This window comes from Siniperca chuatsi, linkage group LG9 (genome assembly GCF_020085105.1).
Source record: "Siniperca chuatsi isolate FFG_IHB_CAS linkage group LG9, ASM2008510v1, whole genome shotgun sequence".
Taxonomy (NCBI): Eukaryota; Metazoa; Chordata; class Actinopteri; order Centrarchiformes; family Sinipercidae; genus Siniperca; species Siniperca chuatsi.
The window spans coordinates 13243311-13265394 of NC_058050.1; the positions used below are offsets into that span (position 1 = coordinate 13243311).

Sequence of the window (22084 nt, forward strand, 5' to 3'; positions counted from 1 at the left end):
GTTATAATACGTCAATGTTGTGTTCAGAACCTATTTCCGCTGCTCCCAAGTAGCTAAAAACTTGTTACTGCAGGTTTAAGGAACATTCCCCTTTTATCCAGTAACAATTTAAAGGGAAATTCCACAAGTTGGGCTTTATTTTTGTAATTTTGGCCATCATTCCTATTGATAATCATAACATATTACTGACAAAGTTAATTGCTGAATTGTGGAAATGCGACAACATTGCTAAAAAGGAGTCTAACGGGCATGAATCACAAGTGGTCAGCTGATCAGACAAGTTTTAAACAAACCCCCAGATTAGCCACATTTTTTTTGGAAGAGACACAAAGTGAAACAGTAAAATGATTAAACTTCCTGTTTCAACTTTGACCAAACTTGTGTGCATACAGTTTTCCTGTGCAATGAGGAATCATTACCAGCATTGGTGGATTGTTTGAAACCTGTCTGATTACCTGACTGCAATGTCACTGTGTTCCCAGATTTCAGCAATTTTAGTGAGTACAGTGTTAATATAGGTAATAATATAACCAACAGAAATGATGGCCAAAACTACAAGTACTACTCAAGTTGTAATAAAGCAGGATTATCCTTTAAAGCTGTCAGCTGCTGTAGTGTAAAAATGCTTATAAATTATCACCATCCTCACTCAAGTTATTATTAAAAGTAATATTGGAATTAATCCAAACATCACCTCCCCACCATGCTGTGACCCCCCCACCACCCACCACCACCACCCACCACCCACACACACACCCCCACTCCCGTACCTTCACAGCATCCACTCCTAACTTCATTTAATCAAAAGGAATGATTTCTCAGAGATTAACAAGACCCCACAATCTCTTCTTTTTCTGTCAGTATTAGTGTGCCTGTCACGTGCAGCTGCCACAGTGTGCGTGGGAGGATGAGGACTCTGAATGCGAATGTGACATCAAACTATCAATGAATTCTTAACCATATACACACACCCGTGCACATGCACCACATGTGCATACATTGAGTCGGCGCCTTTTCATCATGAATCTTAATACACGGCGGCTGCCTATTACAGACTGATTACCAGTCTATCAGTCCCTGTGTATGACAGAGAATAAGCAACGGCCGTCTAGTTATTGATCCACAGATGGAGAGCCTGAACCTCAGAGCTGAATGCATCAGAATCCCCATCATAGACCTGCTGGAACTTTAATAGACATTTCCAGCAACATCCAAGCTGTGATGTAATGAAAAAAAGTCACAGCATTAAACTTGTGGTTAGATGGATGAGTGTTGCTCTGTGGTTTAGCTAGTGGGAGTAATAGCTGGTGTGGGGGCACTCATTGGGTCTGATTCCCGCAAGGCTCCCATAAATAGTCAATGTGCATCGATTGCAAATGGCTTCAGATGAAAACCCGGGCTAAATGACCGTGGTACCATTATATTAGTGAAAATGACAAAGAGCAAAACAGATATCATGAAGCATGAAAGCATTTCTGATTCATTGTTTCAGCCTTACAAGAGGTTGAGGCTATGTGTGTTTCTGTGGCTTGCACGTGTGTTTGTATGTTTATGTTTGTTCTCTGTGCATCTACTGAATGATTGTTATTGGCTGAGTGTGTATTTAACATTCGGTGTGTATCTACTTGATGCAAAGCCATGCAGACAGTTTGGCCGATCCCACTACGACTCTCATTAATGTCATTAATTGGCTGGAGCCGACACACACCTGGGTCCCTTGGTCTATCTCAGGAGCCTGAGGGGCGGCAACATAATGTGTACACTATGGATAGTGCCTCTGCTTATATATGAAGAAAACCACTCCTAAACAAAAAGCTGAAGGCAATAAACGAATAGTCACTATTTTGGGAAAAAACATTTTCTTGCCAACAGTTAGATGAGAAGAAGGATACCACTCTAACATCTGTCCACTAAATATGAAGCTACAACCAGCAGCTGGTTAGCTTTGCTTAGCCTAAAGACTGGAAACAAGTGGAAACAGCTAGCCTGGCTCTGTCCAAAAGGTAACAAAGTCTGCCTACCAGCACCTCTAAAGCTCACTAATTGCCGAAAAGTTGTGGTTTTACAGTGTGCGTGACTATTTCTTGGCCAGGGGCGGTGACTTCCTGTAGTCTTGAAATAGTCTCTCACATGACTCTTCGTAAAATCACAAATGTTCTTCTGACATTTTAACGGCTTAAACAAACAATATAATGTGTTAATTAGTGAGCTTTATAGGGGCTGGCAGGCAAATTTTGTTACGCTTAGACAGAGCCAGACTAGCTGTTTCCACCTGCTAAGTCTTTATGCAAAGCTAAGCTAATCAGCTCCCAGCTCTAGCTCCAGACTTAACTCATAGACACGAGAGTGGTATTGATCTTCTTCTCTAACTCTCGGCAAAGCTAAGCTAGTAAAGCTACCAAAATACGTGCCTGTGAGTTAGTTTGTGCCAGTGTGTGTACAGGTATGTCTGCCTGTGGGTGTATGTGCATGTGTTTTACCTGAACTTCCCGTGCATGGTAGGCTATGATGAGGCCCAGCAGTATGACTGTGGATAGACTGATCAGACACTTCAGGGCCAGAGAATACATGGAGCTCTGTAGAGAGAAAATTGACACACACACTCTTAGGAACACGCAGCACAAACATAATATACATTACAGATCAACTTTGTGATGATGGTTGTTTTAATATTCAGAGTACAATGACAAAAAACATCTTTGAAAGATCTGACACTCATGATAGTCCACATTCTGTCACAAGTCTGGTTCAACTTGGAGCAAGGTCCAGATGTCCCACAATGTCCTCTGTCACTCCTCTGCTAAAATGGCATGTGTATCATAGTAGCACTGCCTCAGCATTGACAATAAGAACTAACATTTACAAAACAGACTTTCAAACGGTAAGCAGAAATAGAATGGTAGTATTCCACCCGTCAATATCACTGCAGTCGAGCTTTAAATCCTCTGCTTGTCTAGTTTCATGAGGGTTACAATCAATGCACTGGGGAACTTCCGATCAATACAACTCATAGCACTTCAGTGGCTTCTTTAACCCCCCTACCTCACGTGCTCAGCGCACAGAAACGCTTACTGGAGTTGCATACGCATGTGTACACACGCATATACAGAAGCACATTCGTATATTAGCACATTTACACAAGAAACACTAACACTAACACACATTAGGTTGTTTTTGTTAGCTGTTCTCTTCTGAGTGTATGTGTTCATTTCAGAATATATTTTTATTGGTAACAGCATGTTTGGTCGTGTGTGAGCCAAATGTGATGTGGGAATAAATGAATTGTTCCAGGTGCCACAACATCATCAGAAAGGAGAAGGAGCTTGAGCACCAGGTATCACAACTTAAAAAAGACATTCAAAAGCTGGGATAATAAGAAAGCATGCATATAACTATTTAAACACAGCTTATTTTATTTCTTTGGTAAGTGGCCATGGCATATGTGAATTAATGCCCTCTGAAGCATCCTGGCATATCAACAACAACATAAAGATTCAGTGGAGGAAATGTTACTCCACTTCACCTCCTGTTTTTTTTTCTCCTTTCACCTCATCCACAACTGTCATGCATCAGGAAACCTTGTTAGCCATGCTAGTGGCAATGTCGGTCTGTGTGTTGGCCGGTCCACCACTTTGGTCCAAACTGAAATATTTTGACAAGTATTGGATTAATTGTCATGAAACTTTCTACATACATTCATGTTCATGAATCCTACTGCCTTTGGTCATCCTCTTCATCTAGCACCATCAAGTCAAAGTTTTTACCTATTCAGTGAAATATCTCAACATCTTCTTGATGGATTGACACCAAATATTGTACAGATATTCATGGTTCCCAGGTGATGTATTCTAATGTACTACCTGACTTTTCCTGTAGCGCTTCCAGCAGGTTGAAATTTTCGGTTTTATTGTTTTATTGTATTTTCGGATGAATTGTAAAATTTTTTATCCCCATCTAGGGCCATCTTCATGCCAACATTTCTGTTTATCCAATACTTTATGACCAAATACCTTTCAAAATTAAAATCCCCACCAGCTTTAGGTGATAGTAAACATTATACCTGCTAAACATCAGCATGCAAGCATTATCATTGGGAGCATGTCAGCGTGGTGATGTGAGCATTTTGCTCAAAGTACTGCTGTGCTTAAGTACAGCCTCATAGAGCCCCTAGCATGGCTGTGGGCTCTTAGTCTTGTTTTTCATAATCATTTATTTTATTTTAGCATACTATCATGATAGTCAAGTCAATTTGAAAAACACACGACAAACTTTATCCTAGATCCTTGATTCAGATAATGAAAAACCCCATTTAACAGGAAAAAAGGGAGAAACGGAGTACACAAAGTATGTAGCAGTAATAGAATTGCAATATGGGGAAACAGAACTACAATAATAAGTACATAAAGTACATAACTATGATAATAAGTAACTAATAACTGCAATTAATCAATTAATGTAATTATTATATAAAGCACAGTCTTCAGGGGCACAGCATTACAAGTTATGCATAATGTTAGGTGTTATTTCAGGTGTCAAACATCGATAGATCCTGCATATAAGAAACATTTAAGGATAAGGCTGGTGATATTCTTTATTCTTCTTACTGTCAACAAATCTAACAAAAATACCAAAATCAACAATGATTCTCTCAATACTTTCCAACATCCTACTTCTTTACCATGTCTGACACTCAGCCCCAAGCGTTCCTACTGAAGAAGTAAATTAAAAAAAGGGTCACAAATACCTAGTTTAAATTTTTTTGGAACCCAGTGCAACAGTGTGGCTCATTGATGTGTGATATGAGGAACAAGATATATCAGGCTTTGGCAATGCTTGTTAGTAGGATCAAGTCATTGTTGGTTTTGGTCTTTTCATGGGATTTGTTAACAATAAGAAAAATATAGAATATTGACCTTTAAATTTTTAAGAAAAGAGGAAAAGAGCTAATAACAAAATTACATATGCGTCAGGTAAAACTACACTGTTTTAGCTTTGTCTACTGTCTATTTATCTATAAACAGGCATAAATAAGGCTTAGACTGATATTGGCTTGCTGATCTTTTATCAGAAATTGGATTTTGTGTCATTCATTAATTTCTGATTGAGCATTTTAGTATCACTATGCTGTTTCAAAAGCTTTTCCAACCAGAGTTACCTGTGAAATATTGGCAAAAAAGATTCTGCACACAAATGCAAAATGTCAGGAATCAGCAGTCAAACAAAACTCATTTTTCAAGCTTTAGAAATAAAACTAGCTGCATTCACTGCTTTGGTTTCTAAAAGCCACACTCGCTAAATTGATTCATTTGTCTACAGCAGCTCAAGGACTAAGTTTTGAATTCTGGAGTATATTACACAAAAACCCCAAAGTGCATTCATTCTCGAGGTCACCACAAGATGAGCACAACAGCCTACTGTCCTCTTCAAGAGAAGAGTTGAGCCACCTTAAGACCGCAGTATCTCAGATCAGATAATCGCCAATCACTCTCTTAATCTTTATACACGTACATTACCCAGCCTTTCCTTTATGATGTTATTAAGCACATTATACATTGCATTTTGGGTTCATGAATATATATTACAAGTCAGCCTCCTGGAAAATAGAGTGTGTTAGTGTGTTACTGTGTCTAGTTAGGGTCTCTGTAGATGCTTCGTGGCCTTAATGGTATTAAATCAACATCACACAAACACTTAGAAACACATACAAAGTCGAGTTTGTTAATCCTCACTGACACCCTTCTCTCTTGAGTATTCCCTTTTCACATAATTATCAAGATCTGAGAGGATTGAATATGAGACTGGGTGCCCTTTCTACCATTTACATATAGACATACACACACACACACACACACACACACACACAAGGAGAACATTAAGCGAGTGTTGTTCATTTGTTGCTCATATCAGTGTGGTTATGGGCCACTGAACAACATTGGGAAAATATCATCTAGCTTCAGCTTTCTACTGATTTCCTCTATCGGCTTGCCCAAAGCTCAAGCTGTTTTTTGGTCTTTATTTGCTCATGCTCTCTTTTCCTGTCTCGGTCTGTCTCTCCTCTGCTAACATCTCATTTGCACTTGCTGAAGCAAACTAGGTGCAAAGGAAGCCAACATTGTTGTGCTAATGAGAAAAATGCAGAGTTGGATTTCAGCAGTGTGTCTGTTTAAACACACAGTCACACTGGTGAGCTGAAATGGGATTTGATTGGAGTTTACTTCCTCTTTCTCTCTCTTTACTCTCTCACCTCTCTCGCTGCGTTTACCTCCAGCCGTCTGTTGGTCGTTCATTTTTTTTTCAGTTCTGCCCATCACACTGTCAAGAGCATTTTGTTTCTGCCTGTTTCCACTTCACTTACTTTGCCTGTATAGTAAATGACTCGACTGTGATGGAGAGGTATGTGTGTACATGCTTGCCTTCTGTCCATTTCGGCTTTTTTTATACCATGACCGCTGAGAAGTCTCGATTCTAATCGGCCGGCAGGGGTCCATTAATTTCTAGTAACTGGACACATCTGATGCAAGTGTTTGCGTTCTAAATAAATGCACCTGTATTGAAATCTAGATAAAGACAGCAACAGTGAGGCTAAAGGTTTGCTGTGGACAGCAGATGCACACGTGCGTCAATACATACTACAATCTGTGGCACTAGAAAACAAGATGGCGACCTCACAACAGCAAGAAGAAGAGCTCCTTTGTTTATTGTATTTGACTGAACAACAAGAAAAAGTAATTTGTGTGTCTTTGTACTTAGATGAATGATATTATATTAGTTGTGGATAGCAACATATCTCTTTGCACAGCCTCTCTTAACAGCTTTTGTGCAGTCTGCGCGCTTGTTGTGTTTACAGGCCACACAGACCTTTGCAGACATGGGCAGACGACAAAATGTACATCAAGTGGACCCTCGCAGCCATGTGGATGCAACAAGTATTAATTGGGTTTTAGTTAAAAAGCTTTGAAATGCCGTGACGTTTGTGTAACCAGTTAAAGTTACTATCTTGCACATCCCTACACAAAACACAGCTCTTTCATTTAAATAACAGTCATATTGTACAGATTTTTTTCACATTTTATTGTCAATTTTCTATTTATGCATCTTGATTACTTGCTTTATCATTCTTTATATTTTCTACTTACTATTTTTATTGTTATGCACCAATATACCAAGGCAAATTCATTGTGTCTGCAAACCTACTTGGCAATAAATCTAATTCTAATTCTGACATTTTGGGAAATATGCATATACTCACTTTCTTGCCAAAAGTTAGATCGATGCCGCTCTCATGTCCTTGCATTAGGTATTGAGTCAGAGCCAGCAGGCAATCAGCTTAGCATAAAGACTATAAGCAGGGGGAAACAGCTAGCCTGCTCTGTCTGAAGTTCAAAAATACACCTCTAAAGCTTACTAATTAATGACACATTGTGGTTTCACAGGGGGGTTATATGCAGTACTGTTTCTTGGCCGGGCAGTGACTTACTTCCTTCTCATTTGTTTAATCCGTACACAAACAGAAATGTAAAAATGACAATCTGTGTTTTTTTACGGGGAGAGCAGAGTACCTTTCCGGAATCGTGTCGTCACAGTGAAGTTGGTACAAGCACAGGTGTAAATAATCAAATTAATGATGGCTGAATACCATTTAGCTGTTTCAGTTTTAGGGTTCTGGTATTGTGCATGCTGGCTCACTGTCACACTGTCATGGCTCACAAGGACACTTGAATAGAACAGAGCCATTCTTAATGTTATTAGTTACACCTGTGCTTTTCCCACCATGACAAATCAGAATGTCTGCTGTGGAAAAGGCTAAGTGCAAGTGCAAACTGTTGTTCATCAAGAAATAGCATAACATGCAACTCCCTTTAAAACCTTTTTGAACATTTCTGTTTGTGTACAGATTATCAGAAAATATACCGTGTTAGTTGGTGAACTTTAGAAGTGTTGGTAGGTGTTTTTCACTTTGGACAGAGCTGCATAATAACAACCTCGTAGATTTAATCTTAAATCTGTTTGTTATTTGCGCGATTCTGGACATCCAAATTAACAAGCAGTAGACTTTTGAAATAATGTTAGCTTGACGTTGGCGGTCTGTGTACAGCCATAAAGGTAAGTTGTGAAATGTACAACTTGTTGTATTTCAGACTATCCCAGACATATACTGTATATGTTTGCATTCGTGTACATGTGTAATGTGTGTGTGTGAGTGTTTTTTTCCTGTTTCTTTTTGTCCAGCTGTGCATAAGTGTGTGATTAGTGTGTATTGATCTATGGCTTTGAGGACAGCATGCAGAGATAATTTGAGCTTCTTTAGATCAGTCAGCAGGCAGACACACACATACACACACACACACACACACACCAAACCAGGTAGTATCTAGATGAGGGTTTCCCCAAATTGTCCCCACCTCACCCTTATTGACACAGATGTGAGAGCAAATACACGTCGCTTAACAACACATTACTCTCATAGTCGCCCACTACATGTGTTAGTAATGCATGTAAATGTGAGTGTATGTGAGTGTGTTGTAATGAGTTAGCCTTGGGGGTCTCTCCCTGTCAGAGCGATGCCTTCTTACAATCAGTCTCCAGGAAAACAGGAACTAGACTGAGGACCGATGTCACCTCAACGGGATAATCACTGTCACACACACACACACACACACACACACACACACACACACACACACACACACACACACACACTCGACTGCACACACTAGCAGGTGCATTTATGGGTACTAATATGAGAGAACTGAATACATAGAGACATAAAGACACATACTCCATAGGTGTTATATACAGATGAGACGACTCAGGGACGTGAATGTTTACAATACCGGCAGATGATGCAAGTTCTAACACCCATATCTACCAACACACTCACACATACAGAGAGAGGTAGCCTAGCCTTGTTACACTGAAAGAAATGAGCATATTTGTACCTGTTAGTAGCAAGACCTGTGGGATCTACTGTCCCTTAGAAGCCTGTGATCTAGAAGATGAAGAGAGTGGGGAGCAGAGTGGAGGAAAAGAGAGGAGGGGGAGAGTGGCAGAGAAGTGCTGAGATAGCTGATAGCGCCTTTAGAGAATATGGTGGCAGTTGGTGAGTTTAATTCCCTGATGATCCTCATGTACTGTCTGAAAAGCAGCACGCAGCCACTGTAAGTGGCCTTGCAGAGAAAGGTCTGGAAAGGTCTCCCAGTAAATGTCGGTGAGAAATGTCATAGATAGGCGAGCAAGGGCTGGGAGGGAGAGACGGAGGTAGTGCAGGGGGAATGTGGGAGATGTTGTAAGCCTGCTGAGATGGCAATGACCTCCTTGGGAAAATGGAGACTATTTAAGACTCGCCAGGGGAGGAACATAAACAATCCTCATATATAAGAAGGACGGAAGCTAGGAAGGAAAGGGAGACTGGGAGCGAGCACTGCTGCAAATCTGCTGTGAAATCATCGATACTTGTGGTGATAAATGGACAGTAAGTGTGTACATACTCACGCCTGATACCCCGTCCTTCTGCCTTTCACACACACACAAACACACACGCGCACACACACACACACACACACAACACCCATCTGTATGTTGAGATGTCAGTGAGATGAAGTGTGTGTATTGACAGTGTGGCAGGTGAAGTTGACAACAGCTGTGCGTTCCCTCAGAATAGCCATGTTCCATTGCAAGCCTGAAACGTGCCGTGGAGCCGGGGCCCCGAGGAGTCACATGGGCCTTGAAATGATCTATTGATCTGACAGTGACAGGCCACATGCTGAAGTCCTGGGTGTCTAAGGGCCTCTCAGCTATTCTTAGCTAGAGACACAAGTCAGACCGGGACCCCCTGCTTTTTAACCTGTTCCTAATAAAATCAATAGTAAAAGTGTTTTTAAGAGGAACTTTCCTCATTCTGTTGTTAACAAGTGTCAAGGTCCTGGATCAGTGACACTGATCATGAAAAGAGGCCACAGAAAATGTAGAGTTAAAAAGACAGTGTGATGCTTGACACTCTGAAGATGTACAGTATAGAGACTCTCAGAAACATGTCTCAAGATAAGTTATTATAGCAATTTGAAAGGTTCAGTTTTGCTTTTGTCGTGGATGCTTTTTATGGGAAAACTCACAATACTGCCTGAGAGCAAATTAAATTATTTCACATTCATGAATTATTTCATCATCTAATATTCTCTCTGCATAATCTATCTTGGCTCAACAACTGTGATTGGACATTTACAGTATAGGAATTCACTGCCACTGCCTAGAGCGCTGAATATCAATGGTGGAAGAAGTATTCAGATCCTTTAATTAAGAAAAATTACCATAAATATACAAAAATGCTACTTTATAAGTAAAAGTCCTTCATTCAAGTAAATGCACATAAGTATTATTAGCGAAATGTACTTAAAGTATCAAAGTAAAAGTTGTTCTGCAAATAAATTGCCCCTGTGAGTGATACATTATAATATATTACATTATTAGATACTGATGTATCGATGTGTAAGTTTTGTTGTGACTGGTTGAAGTGGAGCAAATTTTAACTACTTTATATTCATTTGAGTATTTATGTAAAATCTGAATCTAAAAAATAACTATAGCTGTCAAATAAATCAATATTTACTTGTAAAATGAAGTAGAAGTCTAAAGTAGCATGAATCCCCAAAATTGTACTTAAGTGCGGTACTTAAGTCAATGTAATTAGTTACTTGTGGACTTTGTCTGAATTAGACAGAATAATAACTGAAGATAGAGGCTATAATAGAATGAATGGAAAATCTCAGCTGTAACCATATGTGCTGACAGGGTTTGCACATGAATATACATATGCTTACTCACTATACCCACAGTCACGAACACCATGCCCTCCTCTGTTAACCTCTCTCCCATTATCCTTCCTAACACACACACACACACACACACACACACACACACACACACACACACACACACACACCATCCAACCCACTCTGTTTAGTTCCATTCTTATTCTTCATCTCTATTTTTGGGAGCAAGATAGAGCAGCTGGTTTGGTAGAAACACATACACATACCGGCAGTATACAGTGACATTTAGTTTACAGCTACTGTCAAAGACACAAAGTCTTACAGTACTGTTAGCAGGATAAATATACTGTATATATACACATGTATATTTTCAATAATGAAAAAGGATCTGTACCTATCACATTTCCCCACAAGCTGTCAATACACAGCACACAAGCTAGCACCTCTGAAAGGCAGCATCCATTTCCAAGGTGCGAGTTTGTACGGCACGTGTGTTCTTTGGTGGGTGAGTGATTATCAATAATCAGTTGGAGAAATCATTCAAGGCTCCCCCCCAGACTAGTTTAAAGCGCTGCATGAACCTCTCAACTTCTCTCTCTGCCGTTCTCCCATCCATCTCCCTCTCAGTTCTCTCTTTCATCCTCATGATCTATCCATTTTTCACAACAACCAGCGGGCTTCTTTCCACCTCATTTATCTAAGTGAGGGCTTGAACTGTCTGATTCCAGTATCCAGTATCTGTTGGAGTCAAACCAAATCTGCAACCATAAAAACAGATACTATATATAACTTGGCACTCGGCATTTAAAAATTAATTTTGATCAGGCTTTGCTGAAGCATACTTAGCTCTCTGGATTCAACCTCTTTTAAAAAAATGCACAACCCTGAATGGAGACTATGAGGTGCAAAGATATTGTACATGCTATTCTGCCTCAACTCAGACTTCCTGTTCTTAACTAAATATCTTAATGAACATAGATTAACAAATATAGTGAGAGCACTGGAAAACACAGTGGCCATCCTGCAGGCTTTTCATTATCGCCTTTCCTTTTTTCTCTCCTTCCACAGCCTTTCATTTCTCGCCCAGCCGCTTCTCTCTTCCGATCACACTCCCCCAGTTTGACGCCCACTGGAAGAGTGCAGGAGCAGAGGGAGAGCGAAAGTGAGGGGAAAATGACAGAAAGAAAGAAAGAACAAAGAAAGCAGGATAAAGAGACAAACATTAAATAGAAAAGAGACAGACATAGAAAGAGAGCACAAAAAGTGCCGGCCTTCTCCTTCAGGGAGGAGAATAGGCCAACAGAAAGGAAGAAAAGAGACAAGGAGGGATTGAGGAAGAGAGATATTCAAACCATGAATTTTCATTAATAAAAAGACATAGGCTCTAAAGGAGGGATTTTCATAAAATAATGAGTGGGAGACAAAGGCAAAGAGAAAAAGAAGCAGAGACAGAGCCAGCAAAACAGTAAAGGCAGATTTTCTAGCAATGACAATAACAGAGAAAGACAAAGTATCAACTGGAGACCACAGACTACAAACAGAAACAGAAGAGGAGGGAGACAGAGATGAGAGACACACCCAGCTGCTCTATTCTAATAGGCTACCTGTAAATCTGTGCTCTCACATGATCCCGTATCACATGATCAGTGATCCATATTTGACAAGCTGACAAGTGGAAGTAATGTTTCCACCTTATTAGCTAAAGAAAACCAACCCTCTGTGACATATCAGACTGAAAGAAGAGATTGAATAAGGACAGAAGTATCTCTGCATTAGGAAGGTGATAACAACATACTTCTCACTGGGACCCTGTGGCGCGCAAACACAACCAAAATAAACAGACAATAGCAGCTAGGGGCCGATTCAGCTTATTACACTCCCCATTACACAGACAAATGAGATATTCTGCCCCCCATGTCGTTGTATTACATCACCCAGAAGCAGCAACTGTCAAGTCTGGTCATTACAGTACACAACCTTCCAACAACATGGGCACAGTGCTGGTCAGACTGAGTGGGATGTACCAATCATGAATTCGGTGATTAACTGGTGAAATCTGACTCTAATTATCTGGCCACTGACCCGTCAGAACCAACCAAAGTTTGGGCGTCCTGGTGACCTGGGGGTTGAAGACATGTACCATTTAACGTCCCCAGTTCGAATCTGGCTGGTGACCTTTGTTACATGTCATTCTCTTTCTTTCTTTCTTTTCCCCCTGTATTTCCTGTCACTTTTACTGGCTACCATCAAAAAAAAGGCAAAAATGACCCAAACATGCTTAAAAAGAGCTAAAGTTAACCAAGGAGATTCCAGCTAAGCACCAGTGTACAATGCTACAACCACCATGACAGCCTGGTGTAACATTTGTGGACTTTGTTGGACACCTTTAATGTACTGAGGCTACATTAAAAGGTCAGATAGAATTTATTGTTACACTTCCATAAAGTTGTGGGAGACAATGTGGATCCTACACTTCCCACAATGCAACTTGATTGTTTCTTAGACCCTCCCTGCCTGGTAATGACCATGCTTTTCAAACTCCACACCCTCAGTTTGTAACTCAGGCTTTCCTCTATAAATGTGTGGTCTCCAAGCTAAGATGACCCAGATTGCTATGACATCATCAGGGTTATTTTCTCACACTTGACAGAGCTCCTCCAGCGCCACAGAACACATTGTACAGCTGTAGTTGTACTAACCATAGTAAACTGATCTTTATGTGTGAAATCAGTTCCCCTTTAAGTCTCACTGGTCTGTCCTCTCACCTTGGTGTACACGCCCCACGACAGCTCCGTCTCAATCACCATGACGACGATGCCAAACATTCCAAAGATGAGGGCATAGTCACTCAGCCTCTTTCTCTTCTCGAACAGCGCCCTGCGATGCCCCAGTTTATAGCCAATGTTTTGGTTCTTCCGTTTGGAGGCCTTGGAGGTGCTGCCCCTGGCCCCGGTGCCCACCGCCCCGACCCCCCCCTGCCTGCTGACCCTCCCCGGCTGCGCCCGCCTGCTCTCCACTAGAGCATGGTTCTGGTGGTAGATGGACATCTGGTTGGATGTGGAGTCGGTGATATCATACCCGGCTCTGAGGTACGGCGAGTCTTCTTTGGATGAAATCACAATCTCTGGAGGGCTCTGAATTGGGGGTTGATTGGTAGAGGACTGGGCCACCAAGGAGGTAGGAGGGGCTTCTCGCTGTCGGTCATGCCCCCCAGCGGCCGTTGCCCCGGCAACAGCTGAAACGCCACCCTCTTTGGTTTCACTGCTGCTGTCTGATTCGATGAGGTTTCTACGGGAGGCGCTGAGGCGGCTCAGGGGCTTCATGACCCCGCCTGTGTACTTACAGGAGCTCATGGCGATCTCCGTGAAGGGGTTACTGTCCCTACGGTGAACCAGAGGGCTAGCCTGTCTGTGTTTGCAGCCCCTCTCCCGGTCACGCTCCCTGTCCCTCTCCCGCTCCATGGAGGGCGAGTGGGAGGAGTAAAAGAGGGCGTTGTAGACCGGAGAGTCCCCGCTCAGGCTGTGCTGCGAGCCTAGGCAGGATGAGAGCGGGGTGCTGGTGGGGTGCAGGGCATTGGGGATGGGTGGGGGCAGAGGCTGGGCTCCAGAGGATGACAGGGGCAACTTGGGGAGCGATGCTGGAGGCAAGTTGGGCGTGGCAGGGGATGGGGTGCTGCCATTTAGACGGTCGAGGCTTGATCCTCCCATGTGGTTGGAGTGGTTTGAACCTGGCTGGTTGCCAGTGGTGGAGGGATGGGATATACTGCCCAGGGGAAGGAGGAAGCGCTGGTCCTCATCCTCGCTCCCTCCTAGTAGAGCTAAGCTCAGAGAGGGGGGAGGCTCCATGGTCACGGCTGTGGCCACGCACCTGTCTACAGACAAACACAAAAAAAGAGAAGAACTTTAAAGACACGGGAGAAAAATGACAGAAGAATACAGATGACAGTAGTGATAAAGACAGGACAGACAGAGAGAGAGAGGCTGGAGGGAGGAGCGGTCTAGCTTTGTGATAGATAAAGGTTAGTTAAAAGAAATGAGGGAAAAGACTGAACTCCAAAAGCTGACACTGTGTGACAAAGAGGGGCAGCAGAGTGAAGAAAAGTGGCCATAATTGGGTAATATGTTATTCCTTGAGTCGCATTTGAGTCAGCTGCCTAGTCAGCCCCTCTCAGCGCTGTCTCTCTCTATCTGTGTCCTCTCCTTCTCTCACATCCGACAATGCTTCCAACAATCTATGCCATAAAATGTCATCTGTGTTACATTGCTGTTAGCCAGGAGGATGGGGCAGATCATCTGGCTTTACACCATGGAAATGAGATCATACTCAGAGACTAAAGGATAATAATTCCACATCAGCCTGTTTTGATAGCAGGAGAAGTAACCTACTGTGACTGTGTGTGTGCCTCAGTTAAGCACAAGTTGCATTTTGTTGCATTTGATTGATCCGAAACAATAACCTACTTTCAGTATGATATAACCAGACACCTTCACGGCCCCCTCCTCCCTGTCTGTTTCTCTACCTACCTCCTACCTCGTCTCTCTCAGTCCTTGTCCCCCAGGTTAGTTGTGTTGAATCACTGGCTGGATGAAAATAGACCACCACACTTTTTCTTTTTCATGTTGTCACGGCCATCCCGTCATCTTTTCGCTTCGCCTCCTTTCATATAGCTCCTTCCACAGGTCCTCGCTTGTCTCCTGAAATTGTGCGTCGCTTCCTACAGATGTTGCCTCCGTCTCCGCTCACTTGATACTATCAGTTTGTCTCTTTCTCAATCATCAGAGATCTCTCGATGGTTCCCATTTCGATCCCGTCAGTGACAATCGACTCGAGATGAAGAGGAATAATCCATGGTGACTGGATTAAATCGGTCAACCTGTGGCTGCACGTCAAAAATGTGCTGCAACATAAAACGAAAACAAAAAACAAAAACGCAAAGCTGGACGTCAAGTATCCTAACAGTCATCAGATGAGCAGTAAGCCTATGGTTTAATATGTGAAATCATCGACTTCAACTCAATCTACAGCTCACTGTCTCCCCGGATCTGTCTCTCACTCTCTCCTCCAACTTCTCTCCCTCTTTCTCCGCCTCCAGACCTGCCGTTCATTCCCATTGGACGGAATCAGAAAGGCGAAATAAGCGCTTAAAACAGGTGGCATGATTTGTAAGATGTAGCCGCCAAGCAATCTAATTGATTGTACCCGTGTTATTGTTATTATTATTATTATTTTACTGTAGCCTAAGAAAACAGCATTTGTGGCTGCTGCCTCTATATAATAAAGACTCCTATATAGCATATCTGGTCGCTTATGGCACCTGTTAAGCCCGTAAAAGGACGCTGGAACTGGCAACTCAATGTCAAAAACACAGCCATTCAGAGAAGAATCTATAGAACACGTGAATACATTTGTAAAACAACAATATCTATTGCTTATAAAACTATGATGTGCCAAAACAACCTGCAAGACATGGAGGTGGAGGACTGTGTGGAAGCAGAGGAAGCAGGAGCGTCTCTGTGCGCCTTCAGCTGAGTAACTACATTGAAAAGAAGTTCACTTCTGTTTTGCGATTAAATTGAGTAATGGAGAACTCCCCCCGGAGAATTGATCATTTAGACTACAATAAGATATTACAGGCTAATGTATTAGCCTATAACTATATTGTTTGCTGTAGTTCCTTTCTTATCTGTTGCTCTGGGCGGCGAGCTGCTGCATACAATTACCCTTACAGTGGTAAATAAAGTTGTATTGAATTGAATATTAGGTTACTAATTAATGCCTTAAGGTGAACACTTAACAAAAAAAATCTGATGCATAATTTACAGCAGATGGATTTAACCACAGTTTTTCGTTAGGGAGTCTGTGATTTCACTCCTCGCAGACTAATCAATTTATAATTCTAACTCTACAGAGTCTATACAGCATAATCCTACATAATTAGACTATTCTACCTGGCCTAATCGGTTTAATATTATGGTTCTCTGCGTGCGTTATGTGCGCCCTTAATCGGATGAGCACTGACGCGGAATTCTGTGGGAGCGGATTAGTTTCCTTATAACAGGACAGCCCATCCTGCGATTATGCAACGTGACAGACATCAGTAAAGCAAATCATGTCGTGTGCAGGATGATTCCAAGTATTTATACAACACCAGCCAAGTGCCAACGCCTTACTCAAAGAGTTAACGTGGAAGGATTTGGTCCATTAATGACGCAGAAAAAAAGATGTCCTACTATATTACTGTCAATATCATATTTAATTATATTTTTTCTTTGTATGTTTTTGTCGTATTTTATTCTCTAAATGACTCCTTGATTTGAACTATTGTTATTATTTCATCCATTTCTTCCTTATGAGGGGTGAAATAAACACAGTAATGTGCTGTTTCAGCCCTGGGCTGATTCGTGATGGGTCAGTGATGGAGAGTGGCTGATTCAACGAGGAGTAAATCCTTCATAGAAAAAGGCCTGGGGAAAGGTCAAAGGTCAGGTCTGCACCATCACAGATCAAAGTCCTTTACTGGGGACAATGGGACAGAAATAGGAAAATAGAGTGAAAGAAGTAGAAGTGAGGAGAATTTTAGGATTTTTAGGATTAGTACAGTGGTTTAGGATTAGGGTTAGACTCAGTTTTGGTAAAAGTCAGGGAGGGCAAGGTTAGACATGTAGGCTAGTTTTAATAGAATGTAGAGTTGAAATGATTAGTTGATTAATCGATTAGTTGACCGACCGAATATTAATCAGCAACAATTTTCATAACCAATTCATTGTTTTATGCAATTTTTCAAGCAAAAATGTGAAATGTTCTCTGGTTCCAACTTGACTAAATTGTGAGGATGTGCAACTTTTCTGTGTTTTATATCATTGTAAACTGGATATCTTAAAGTTTTTGACCTGTTTGTCAGACAAAACAAGACGATGTAAAGATGTCACCTTGGGCTTTAGGAGGACATTTTTCACAATATCCGGACATTTTACTGGTCAAACAATAAATGTATTAATCATGAAAGTAATCAGGAGATTGATCAATGATGCAAATGATCATTAATTGCACCCCTGAATGCAGTTGATGAGTGTAAAAACACAAATGTGTGTGTGTAGTTATGGAGGGTTAGCCCATGTGATTTTGATGTCACCTGCATAGTTGGTATTTGGGTTTTATCATCTTATCTCCTCAAGTAAAAAGACTCAGCTACATTTATAAAAGAATAATCATCTGGGCTAAACTTTAATGGTCTGGCAGCAGTTTCTTCACAGCTGCTCTGTCAATAAAACACAGGAGAGAGAGAGAGAGCAAGAGAGAGAAAGAGATTTGACGAACACAATACAATACAATGACGCACAGAAAATGGGAAAAGGGGCCGCTAGAGACCCAGGGGGACATTAGGACTGACAGAAAATAGGAATGATGGCAGGCCACACTGTATGTCTTTCACAAGCCTTAATAGTGTTGACAGAGGTTAGGGGGCAGGAGAGAAACATGGAGAGTTTGGAGCAATGAAAGCAGAGGGGAGTGACAGAGAGTTGGAATGATGGACCCATTGAATGATAAGGTTAGTCCACAGTCCTGCACTGCAGCATACGTCAGATGCATGTATGGTGTGAGAAATATGTGAACGAGAAAGTGAATAATAGAATACAAAGAGGAATAATAAAGTCGGATGGCAGTTGCTATGCCAACGCTGTAGTATACAGATGAATTCTCACTCCACCTGATCTAGCTCTTGTGTCTCCCTCTGAGTCTAAAGCCACATAAAAGCTTGACTACAGGAAATGATACTGTATAAATCACATAAAACTTCGAAGTAATACAACAGATGGGTGGGTGGGAGAGGAAATAGAGGAAGATAGTAATGTGTATTGGGTGGAAAAAAGAGGTGAGAGGAAATGTGAGAATTTGGACAAGGAGGCTCATAAGTGAGAGACATTGATTAGATTCTGGCCAAAAGGACAAAAGACCCTCCCACCACACACACACACACACACTGGACACTGCATTTCCAGTACAATTATTCCATTCACCATTTCCTTCAAACCTTTTCACATTTTATTGAATAGGAATCCACTTAGGACTGTATAGGTGCTGGTTGAATAATAGCGATGTTCACCTTGGTTTGTCTGTAAGAAAACACAGGACGCTCTGATACGGTTAATTCTAATTTGATAACTTTATCTAACAAAACAAACAAATACAAAGCTGCTGTTTTACCTTGCCTAGTTTCACCTGTTTCAGGTGAAACTAGGCAGGGCTAGTTTCACCTGTGTCAGGTGAAACTAGTTTCTGAAACTAGTTTCACCTGTGTTACTTAAGCCTGAGGGCAGGAAGGATTCTTCCTGAGGACAGGGTTTAAGTAACACAGATTAGCTTAAATTTCTGAGTTCTCAGACCATTTTTGACAATTGAGAATGACTTCCGGATGTGTCCAGATGACTACAACTGAAACCTTTTCTACGATGGAACATTCCTGGACGAATGAGGGACTACACTGTCTTAAAGTACAAGTATCTTAAAATTATACATAAAGACAATGTAAAATGTATTTAATAATGTACTGAATAACATAACCACACTCTGACTGAACTACAAGGTCAGTCAAAAAGAAAAAAGGAAATGGAGAAGCTGATGTGTCTTTTTTTCTCCAAATCAGACACCTGTTGTTGACCAGATTTATGGTAAATGTCAGAGAAGTGATGAGTAAGTGCATTGCATAGCTGCATGGCTCTTCTTAATAAACCACTGGGCTGGCCCCACTCTATCAGACTTTCTCTAATCGTTGCCCTACACCGGCTCCATTGTATCCTAATGGCTCAGATTGCATTAGGGGCCTGGAAGCTGTGTGGGCTAACCCATAGCTTAAAACCGACTGCTGTATGCAGATGGATCTCTGCACAGCAAACGGCACTCTGATCTGACTGCCTGAGAGAGACATATCAAATGCAGAGAACAGGAAACTACAGGGAGTGAAAGATGGTGGTGGGGGGGGGCGGCGGAGCTCACAGAAGGCTGTGGGTAATGCGGCCCTTCTCCCATTTAAGTGGTGAGCAAGCAGTGCGGAACACCTCGCCTCCAAACAACTGTGCCCTTTTAATGAAAGGCATGAACACACATACAGGCATACACACACACAGCATATTGACACAGCTTTATTGGACTCTGTCTGTCAGAAATTGTATCAAACACCAAACAAAATACTTACCAGCCCATGTCAGGTCTTGTTTTATAAGATGTAAGATATTACGTGGACGTAGAGCATTGTCACCCCTGACTGAAGAGCCAATTGGTTAAGTGTGCTGCTTACAAGTGTGTGCAGCTGTCATGTTACTAATATTTATAAGTGTTTGAAGAGTTCAGAGGCTAACTACAGTTTCACAGTGTCAGCATGATAGCAAAGTGTATGCAGTGGTGGTGCTGATGTACTGGATATGTGTGCGTTTGTGTCAGTTGTCTCCTGACTAAAAGTCACAAGTCAGCACACTAGTCCCTGAAGCCGAGATAGATCAGCTGCTGCATCTTCATGCCAAGTGGCTTCAGTCCGTTTGAAAGATGCCTTGTCACTGTTCCAACCAGGCAAGGTGATTAGTTTGGCTTTTGTAGGCTATTAGTGGTTGCTAGTTAGTTATTTTTTATGCCTTTATAAGAGATTTCATTGTTGGGGTCTTAAACCCCTTGGCTTGAAAGTAGCTAGGTACCTAGCTAGGAAGCTAGAGATGGCATACCCATTTGCAATCCCATGTACTAAGCTCTGATTGGTCAAGTCAATTTAAGTCAACTCAAGACCCAGACTCAGGCCCAGGAAAAGTTGGCGACCTTCTCTACTGCCTCGCGGAGCAGTCATGTGTAAAAAGGGTGTAAAGTAGTGGACTAAGCATGCATCACTGTGGAGCACCGGTGCTTAGGGATAGAGTGGATGATACGTGCTTGCCGAGTCTTTGTTAAGAAGTCCAATACCCAGTCGCATAATAAGGTGTTGAGTCCCAGTTCCCGTAATTTGGTAATGAGTTTGTTAAAAGCCGAATTATAATCGATGAATAGACTTCTTATATGTGTGTTTTTATGCTCCAGGTGCTCCAATGTAGTATGACGCAACATAGCAATTGCATCTTCTGTCGATCTGTTCTCCCTGTAGGCAAACTGGTGCTGGTCGAAAGAAGCTGGTATGATCATGACCAGTCCCTCCAGATATTTAACGGGTAAGGGGGTGAGTGCTACAGGCCTGTGGTCGTTCAGGCATGTGACAGCTGACTGTTTAGGCACTGGGATTATTGTTGATGTTTTGAAGCATGCAGGGACACGTGATGAGGATAGGGAGCGGTTAAAGATGTTTGTGAAAACCTCTGCAAGCTGATCCGCTCAGTCTTTAAGGACACCACCCACCACACCGTCTGGTCCGGCTGCTTTCCTGGGGTTGATGTTCTGTAGGCAGTCTGACTTTGTGAGGGCTCAGGATGGTTACAGGGAAGGGGCTGCAACACTTGGTCTTTGTTTTCTCTATCAAATCAAGCATAAAAGACGTTAAGTTCCTCAGCTAGAGCTATTTGGGGAGAGAGGGAGGGAGATGTTGTCCCCTTGTAGTCTGTGATCGCCCTAATTTTCTCCCACACCTGTGGGGGTTAGTTGAGTTGCTAAAATGTGTTTCAATCTGCTGTTTATGTTTAGATTTTGCAGATTTTATGCCTCTCCTGAGTGCCGACCTGGCTTCGCTATGGGTGATTGTTCCTCCAAATGGCAGAAACAGTCATCAGGGAGCTCACCAGACCAATTTGAATCCCTCAACAAATCTGAGATTTGCGCAGCAATTTAGATGTCTGGAATCAGGCTAACATTATCCGTCTTCTGAATCTTACCACTGATCAACTGCAAAAAAGTTGTGGCTGTTCCCCCCTTCAGCCATCACCATCCTTTCTTCTGTTGGTTAAAATGACAGTGATAGTTGTTATAATGGTAGGGAATGTGGTGTGAGAAATCTGTGGCCTGTTCTGCGTCGTCATAGTTCTGAGAGGATGTGTCAAATGGAGGCCTCTTTTAATTCACAGGTAGCAGGGAGTCAAGGTCTCAAGCCTTTTGACAAAAGGAATGTTGTACTGTATGAGTCAGCCTTGAGTGAAGAGGCAATTGGCTACGTATGTCTGCAAGTGTGTGCAGCTGTCCCCTGATACTGACATTTAGAAGTGTTAAAGGAGTCTGAGGTCGCCCTGAGTCAGCTGTCTCTTATCGCTCATCTAAGTGACACTGCCTGATTCCTGCCAGACTTTTGGTGACACTGTATATCTTTAAAAAGTACCATCGTACAGTAAAGTCAGTTTTACTAGATCCAATGT

The 22084-nt window shown here is 41.9% G+C and overlaps 1 protein-coding gene across 3 annotated transcripts in view; it reads right to left on the reverse strand.

Moving 5' to 3' along the window:
- The window catches only part of kcnn3 (potassium intermediate/small conductance calcium-activated channel, subfamily N, member 3), a 46610-nt gene extending 30316 nt beyond the window's left edge, over positions 1–16294 (reverse strand). Inside the window, exons 1-3 of one of the 3 annotated variants that reach the window (XM_044209265.1) lie at positions 15300–16294; positions 13535–14640; positions 2481–2576 (exon numbers count right to left, since the gene is read on the reverse strand). In XM_044209265.1, coding sequence (XP_044065200.1) covers positions 2481–2576; positions 13535–14614 — 1176 coding nt within the window. In that variant the 5' untranslated portion in view covers positions 14615–14640; positions 15300–16294. Of the gene's footprint in view, positions 1–2480; positions 2577–7249; positions 7582–13534; positions 14641–15292 lie in introns of those variants that run through there. The other 2 variants (XM_044209264.1, XM_044209266.1) reach the window with 2 other exon arrangements.
- Positions 16295–22084: the final 5790 nt, after the last annotated feature.